This window comes from Cariama cristata, unplaced genomic scaffold (assembly GCF_000690535.1).
Source record: "Cariama cristata isolate BGI_N322 unplaced genomic scaffold, ASM69053v1 scaffold27129, whole genome shotgun sequence".
NCBI classification, from domain to species: Eukaryota; Metazoa; Chordata; class Aves; order Cariamiformes; family Cariamidae; genus Cariama; species Cariama cristata.
Window position 1 is genome coordinate 2,307 of NW_009635700.1, and position 7,846 is coordinate 10,152.

General features: G+C 44.9%; 1 protein-coding gene across 1 annotated transcript in view; it reads left to right on the plus strand.

Moving 5' to 3' along the window:
- Positions 1 to 461: 461 nt before the first annotated feature.
- Positions 462 to 7,846, plus strand: part of SLC45A1 (solute carrier family 45, member 1) — a gene marked incomplete at its 3' end in the record, with an annotated part of 12,315 nt that continues 4,930 nt past the window's right edge. The window contains 7 exon segments of the mRNA XM_009707648.1: positions 462 to 870; positions 1,913 to 2,005; positions 2,449 to 2,673; positions 3,746 to 4,485; positions 5,651 to 5,804; positions 6,957 to 7,133; positions 7,818 to 7,846. Of these exon segments, the coding sequence (XP_009705950.1) occupies positions 471 to 870; positions 1,913 to 2,005; positions 2,449 to 2,673; positions 3,746 to 4,485; positions 5,651 to 5,804; positions 6,957 to 7,133; positions 7,818 to 7,846 (1,818 nt within the window).

The following is a 7,846-nucleotide window of genomic DNA, read 5'->3' on the forward strand; positions in this document are numbered from 1 at the left end:
ACCGAAAGGTGATTTCACATTGCAGCAGGGATCTGGATTTGCAGCCATGCCACAGCTTTGCTTTATTGTGAACTTAGACTGAGGTCGTGATTCGTCTTAATTTAGCTTGAGTTGAATCACAGATAAATGTAAACCCATTGCTGTTATGGGAACTCCTGGGAAGTGTGGTATGTCTGACTGCTAATTGTTTTCAATATTTCAGTCTTAATCCCTGCTGATGGTAGGCAGTGCCTAGGTAACCACAATAGGATCTCTGTGTCTCATTTGTGCAAAGATGGAGGAAACTTGCTCATAAAACGTACATGCCTTGTGTCAAGAGATGGGGAGAAAAGATTTAACGAATATGAAGGCTGCACTCGGTATGTGAAATGTTGAGAAATGGCTTGAACTTCAGTAAATGAAATTAAGCAAAGTTTTTCTCACTCAACCATTTTATTCTGAGCTATTTTTCTTTCAGACGCCTACCCGTGATGATTCCACCATCTGCAACATCCCCTGTCAGCGATGCTGCACTCTTGCCAAGCGTGGCTTCTCAGGAAATCTGGAGGTCACAAGTTCCAGGCTATTCTGGATCGGTCACACGGCACATAAGTCATCGGGCCAACAACTTCAAGAGACACCCAAAAAGGAGAAAACACATCCGCCCTTCGCCACCGCCACCACCAAATACTCCATGTCCTATTGATTTGATTGACTTGGGGGATCTCCAGCCTCAGAGGTCTTTCCTAGAACTGCTGTTTAATGGGTGCATTCTCTTTGGGCTCGAGTTCAGCTATGCCATGGAAACAGCCTATGTTACCCCTGTGCTGCTTCAGATGGGGCTTCCAGACCAACTGTATGGAATGGTGTGGTTCATCAGCCCTATATTAGGTAACTTTTCTTTATGTTATTTCTTCCCTCTTGTTTTTTCCACTGCATGGGGGTTATATGTTTTTGTTTTCTCCACCTCTGCTGTCACAAGTATATTCCGGGTGCTCTTGAGATTAAGAAGTGCAGCCATAATTTTAGACAACCAAACAGAGAATAATTCTTTCTGTGTCTTGCCTGAAATGGGCCTGGTGTGATCAAAAGGTCTGTTCTTTTAATGGCTACTCAACCTCTTACCTTCTGTGCAAGGGTAAACTTTGGTTACTCTGTTCCTATATTTAAAAACTAGCAAAAGAGGATGAGTGTATCCATTTACGTCCCTATGAAAAAAGGCATACAGAGACAGTTCCTAAGGGTGTGTGAAAAAAGCAAAGTGGGATTGCCATCTCCTATTTAACTTTCTGAAACAAATGAGGTGTTCCAATTATGAACGACCATCAACCACTACTGTTCCAGGCATTGGATTACTTCCGTTAGCACAGAGGCAGGGCTGGGAGCGTATCCATTACTATGGGAAGAACCATAGGATGGGCTATTACCACTTGGAAACTTTGTTCTGCCTGTTCTTTTACTTGTAGCATGTGCTTCAGAAGAAAGGGGTAGGTAGGCCCCTACTCACAGGCTGCCATAGAGTAATACAGGGACCTTTCCAAGGCGCATGTTTGCTTCCTGCTGTCTGCCAAGCCAGTTCTGTAGGAGGTCTCTTATCTAAAATAGGGTAAATGAAATAGCTTGTAAGGGGCAGAGTCCTTTAGAACATATAACTGTTGTACTCTTACTCTTCACTTGATGTCAAACTCTGCTGTACTAATGATGCAGGGTGAACTGCCATGACAATGAGCAGCAGCACATTATGTCATTCAGTCCCCAACCTGGGAAATGCCAGGCAGTACACTGGGTGTGCACCTGGGTGAGTGGTACCGACTGGGGATATCACTGTGCCATGGTGTCCTGCCTTTAACTGCCTTTTAAGCTACCTATTTTAACTCCCCTGTGAAACAGGCTTATAGAAAAATGCGACTTATTGGTGATTCGTTTTTTCTAGGGTTCTTGCTACAGCCTTTGCTGGGGGCCTGGAGTGACAGATGCACATCAAGATTTGGGAGGAGAAGACCTTTCATTCTGGTCTTAGCAGTAGGTGCGTCTTTAAGAAACAATGGGCATAACACTTGTAAAGTAGAAATGTTGCGTATCTCTCTTCTGTGACATCCCCTGTGGCACTAGGCTGAACAAAATGCCTCTGAAGCGTTGGGTATTGCGGGTCTGAAGAAGGTGGTGAGTGGCGCCGAGGTGATGCTTTAGCAGCCAGAGATCCACATGTAAAAACTTCTCTTGTCGGAGTCTGAAGAGATGCTGTTTTGAGGGTCAAGAATGTTTTTCTTTGGCCAGAACCAACTCCAGACATTTGTAAGCTTGAACAGTGGAAAATGATTATGTGTATCCTATAAGCCACGCTCATTCCCCAGTAGTGCTTACCGCAAGGCTGTGCAGGTAGTATAATGCTTTTAGAGCACGGAGAGATGCAGGTTTTTTTGCTTACAAGCAGTCAATTAATTGATTTTGATTTGATTTTATTCCCAGGAGCATTGCTTGGGCTCTCGCTTATGCTGAATGGCAAAGATATAGGGAATGCCTTGTCTGACACTGCGAATAACCACAAATGGGGGATCATTCTTACAGTCTGTGGGGTTGTCCTCATGGACTTCAGCGCAGATTCAGCAGACAATCCCACTCATGCCTACATGATGGATGTGTGCAGCCCAGTGGATCAAGACAGGGGCCTCAACATCCACGCTTTGTTAGCAGGTATGCTTTCTTGGTGCTTTCTTGGTGCTTCCTGGGTGAGATGAACCCTAAGTACACAAGTGCTGCTGTGAGAAAGCAGCATGTAAATCGCTGGTCTTTTCCTGTGTAAGCATACTAACCAAGTACCTGGAGAGGTAGCACTAATTAATTTTGGAAACAAACTTCTGCTTACTGCAAAAGGCTTTTGTAATTACCAAAAGTCAAACAAGACACAGTCCTGGGTTGTTCATCTGAAGGTCCCTCACATAATTTATAACTCCCAAGGAAACAAAACTATCCCTCAAGGGAGGAGGTTCGGCTTCGTGCAGCTGTGAAAAATGCCTTTTTTAGTCACTCTGTTCAAGGGGAAAGCGCATACTGGGCGCTATGATCCCTCATTGCTGTCATCTTCAATTGCTGTATTGCCCTAGTCTAGTTTTCCTCTCCATCACGAGACTGTTTCATGGTCTTGAATGTGTTCGTAAGAAAGAAAGGATAGTGTCGTAAGGCTTTCACCATGTGAATGGAGAGAGAGAGGTATCCGGTGCCCTCAGAAGTTCTGTATTCATCGGTAGTAATGCAGTGGCAGTTTTGCACGCTGTCAACACGTTGCTGAGTAATGAGCTTGCTACGCTTCTGAAATTATTTGGTCTGTCTTGGACGCAGTTAGATCTGCGTTCCTCTAACTGAGTGAGGAAAATGGATTTTCACTTACTTTCAGGAAAACAGTCTTAGCTGACTGATTGCAGAGCCTTGCCACGAGGCTGGTGGACACTTCTGTTTTACGGACTGAAATAGCTGAAGGTAAAGTGGTTTGTTCTTGGCAAAGAAAGAACTACCGTTTTTAATTTGTATCATCACTTTTACAGCACTGACCTTCTCCCTCTTTCTGTACTGTGTTTGTACATCCAGACTGTCCTTGTGGCGCGGATAAATGTGTTTATTACTGCGTTTGAATTGAAAAGGGGTTGAGTAGTAAAACAGAAGTAACACATCAGATTCTACTCACGCATCATTAGACAAATGGTGCTGTGCTGTTACTGACTTCCAGGATTGGCTAGGGAAGATAATCTCGGCTCTGTTTTTCCACCAGGTCTTGGAGGTGGCTTTGGTTATGTTGTTGGAGGAATACACTGGGATAAAACCAGTTTTGGAAAAGCTGTGGGAGGGCAACTTCGCGTCATCTATGTCTTCACCTCAGTTATACTGACTATCACTACTGTGCTGACTCTAATTAGCATTCCAGAAAGACCCTTAAGGTCCTTTGGCAGGAAGAAAAAGGTGATGAAGAGTCCAAGTCTTCCTCTCCCTCCTTCTCCACCTTTCTTCTTTGAGGAGAGTGTAAATGAAAACTTTACTTCTCATAACTCAGCTCACTTATATGCAAGTTTTACGAGTCCCGTTTCCCCCCTCAGCCCACTCACGCCCAAATATGGCAGTTTTGTCAGCAGAGACAATTCCTTGACGGGAATTAATGAGTTTGCATCATCATTTGGGACTTCAAATATTGACAGTGTGCTTATAGACTGTTTTACAGGCGGGCACAGTAGTTACTTAGCACTTCCAGCTAGCTTGCCCAGGCAGCCTGTCAGTGTCAGCTTTCCTCGGGTGCCTGATGGTTGTTATCAAGGAGAAAGTGGAGTTCTGGAGCAAGGGGAGAGCAGCATAACGCCGGGGCCTGACGGCGAGTCGCTGAGGGTGGGCTCACTGGATGCGATAAAACCACGGTCATCAGGGATCCTGAAACGACCTCAGACCTTGGCCATTCCAGATATTGTAACAGGACACTGTCCAGAAAACAGCAGAAGAAGAAATGTAACCTTCAGCCAACAGGTAAGGGCAGAAAATCAATGATATGACCATGTAAACCTCAGCATTCATTTAATCTCTTCATATAGTTTTAAATGTGTGTTGCACAAATTCATCATTAAAGACTGCTTGTGACAGTTTGCTCATAGAAGTCGTTATGGGAACAGCATACCTGATATGACTTTGTTGGTAAAATAGTGGATAGGATGTGAGTTATGACTGGCAGTCTGTCAGCTGCCTTTGTTAAGATGGCAGAAAGGGGAGCGTTCTGCTCTCACCAGGCCACGTGTGAAAGTTAGGTTGGTATTTTTAGCCCTGCTTCACCACTCAGGGAGCTACCATGTGAGAGCAGAAAAAGACACGTTTTTATTGAGCCTGTATCTTCCCTTTCCACAGAAATACCCGCAAGATAGGGCCAGGGATAGGATTCTCCCATGAGCTTCTCCTTATGGCAGTCATTACATCTGGTTCCATCAGGGAGGTGAGGTTTCCCTTACCCAGGGATAAGACTCTGATCTCACCTCCCACTGTTGGTGATAACTTGGAATGTCTGAGACCTCTGTATGCTGGCCCATTTTTTTATGATCCGGGATGAGGTAAACGGTCCTCTGTTGTTTTTTGCTTTGTGGTTTTTTTTTTTTGGGAGGGGGGGTGTGGTTTTTTTGTTTGTTTTGGTTTGTTTGTTTGTTGCTGTTGCTGTACTTTGACCCAGTTTGTGAAAGCAGATGTTGTTAGGGCCAGGATTTTACATACTGTGTACGTACAGATTGAGCATCAAGGTTAGCCAGCAATGAGAATGTGTTCCAGTTAAAACTGGCCTCTTCTTCCTCGATGTCTCTAAAACTTCAGGAACCAAATTCACCTGAATGTAGATACAGCTGTTATTAAATGCAATGGAATTTATGCCTTCCCTACGCTAGCATCTGGATATGGTGGCCAAATACCCTAGAGAAGTGCAGAGTACTCTATACTGAAAGCTGCAGCGCAGTGCTGCCCTTCAACATCTGTTCCAAGGCTGAATTTACAGCTTAGCTAAATACACTGTTCTTAATCTCCAAGTCAACATACTGCAGCAGCAGAGTTTAACTTTCAGATGATCAGATAGGTGTGTAATATTGCATAGGTTTGCTCAAAGGATGTTTGAGTTTTTCTTACTGTGTTTGTTGACCTGGGAGTTCTTATGGTGCAGGTTGCTAATATCTTGCTGAATGGCGTTAAGTATGAGAGCGAGCTGAATGGATCAGGCGAGACCTCTGAGCAGCCACTCTCTGTGAAACTTCTTTGTTCGACCATCTGCCAGATGCCCAAGGCTCTTCGTAACCTCTGCATCAACCACTTCCTAGGTATTCAGAAAGTGCCATCTTCTTTTCACCGTGAAGTAGTCTACCTCGGGTGAATGTTTTTAAATATTTTATCTATTGCTGCAATGGCTGCTAACTAGAGAGGACATGATTTGTTCCATATACACTCACCAATAAGATGCTTTCTCATATTTAGTTTCTTAGAACACTGAGAAAGGAAAAAAAGCCCCAACAAAACACTGAAGCCTGTATTCCTAGGAAAGAAATAACAATGGCCTACATCAGTGCATCCATTAAATGGAATGTTTACACTGGGGTGAGAAACACTACTGAACAGAGAACTTGAAACTATGAGCCTTTTTTTTTTCTTTTTTTTTTAAAATGCTCTGAAACTGGCATTACCGAGCAGAAAGAGGAGATTAGTTGTATTTCCGTGCTTACACCTGAGACTGGTGTTCATTTTCCTCCCTTTGACAGCATGTGTATAAGGGTCCCAGAACAGGCCATGAGGAGGTGTGGAACGTGACTCTGCAGGAGTGCCCGTAACCAGTGTGCTCTTTACCTTTACTCTTACCAGTGTGTGACTGATGGTTAGGGAGGGCTTGCAAGCAATCCAGTTTACACAAAATTGGACAGAAGATAACAGGTAGTTAATACTCATTGACTGTGAAAGGAATTTAAGAGATTGCCTGCATCAGTGACCCTGCCGCTGGTTTGTGAGTAGGAGTTTTTAACTGTATCAGAGATGTTCTGGAGGCTGCAACCATGGCATAAGAAGCACTCCTTCCAGTTCTGTGTGGGAGGACAGTAGCGACCTGAAACAACTATGTGATGAGCAGCTCTGTGAAAATCAGCGTTATGTCCTGTCGAAACCTGGAGGCAGCTCAGACTGCTCTAATCTGTTTTTCTGTTTTGCTAAACAGGTGTTCTGTGGCCTGCAGTCAGCCTTTAGGATTCCACTTAGGAATTCAAAGGATAAATCTTGGTCTTTAAAATCCTGTATGTCTTTAACAAACATTGTAGCATAACACATGGGGAACAGCAGTCTCAGATAAATGTGGCTGAACGTTATGAAATACATTGCACAACCTGTCTTCAGGTTGTTGTTGTAATATAGCTGATAGCATCCATGTAAGCTTACAAGGGGAAACAGATACTCTGCAATCTTAATAGGTTACTTCTGACTTCTTTCAGGGTGGCTTTCGTTTGAGGGGATGTTACTCTTCTATACCGACTTCATGGGAGAAGTAGTGTTTCAAGGGAATCCGAAAGCACCTCACAACTCAGATGAGTATCAGAAGTACAACGCCGGGGTCACCATGGGCTGCTGGGGAATGTGCATCTATGCATTCAGTGCTGCCTTCTATTCAGGTACATAGTACAGGCATCTTAGCCACTGCTGTGAGAAAGATGCACCCGCTCCTTAAGCAGTGTTTCTGTAACAAGTAGTCTGGCATTTATGTTGCACATGGCCAACCACATGGCATGACTGCTGAAGCAGTGTTTGTTTTCACTGTGTTGTCTCTGCTAGTTAGCTTGACCTGCACTGACAGCAGTCCAGTGAAGACAGATCTCTGTTAGTATATAGTGCCTTTCACAAGTGACATTTTCAATGTACATTGAATCCAGAAATACATGCAGCCACCACAGGCACGGTTCTGGCACAGCAGCACTCAGTGCCCCTGTGCCCCCGGCAGAGCACCCTGGTGTCACGCACCACCCCAGCACCTTTTCGTGTATGTTGTGTGTATCCACCCCCTGCCCACCCCAGTTCCTATTTACCCCTCTGGGACAGGGGCACTGCCCGGCTTTAGCTCTGCCGTGCCCTCCACACAGATAGGGCAGCGAGGCTGCATCATGGCAGTGGGATTTGGAAGGGGTCCTTGGCGCTCACGTGTGAGCCACCAGTTACTCAAAGGTGTAACGGTTGCTGCTGAGATGTGGCTGCCTAACGGCTGTGCTTCAGGACCCAAAGATGAGCCCCTTGGGTCCACTGACCGGCTAGTGGCAGGGAGCGCCACAGTTCATCCCAAATGCCGTGCCATTGTCTTGCAGCTGCATTGGAGAAGCTGGAGGAGCGGTTC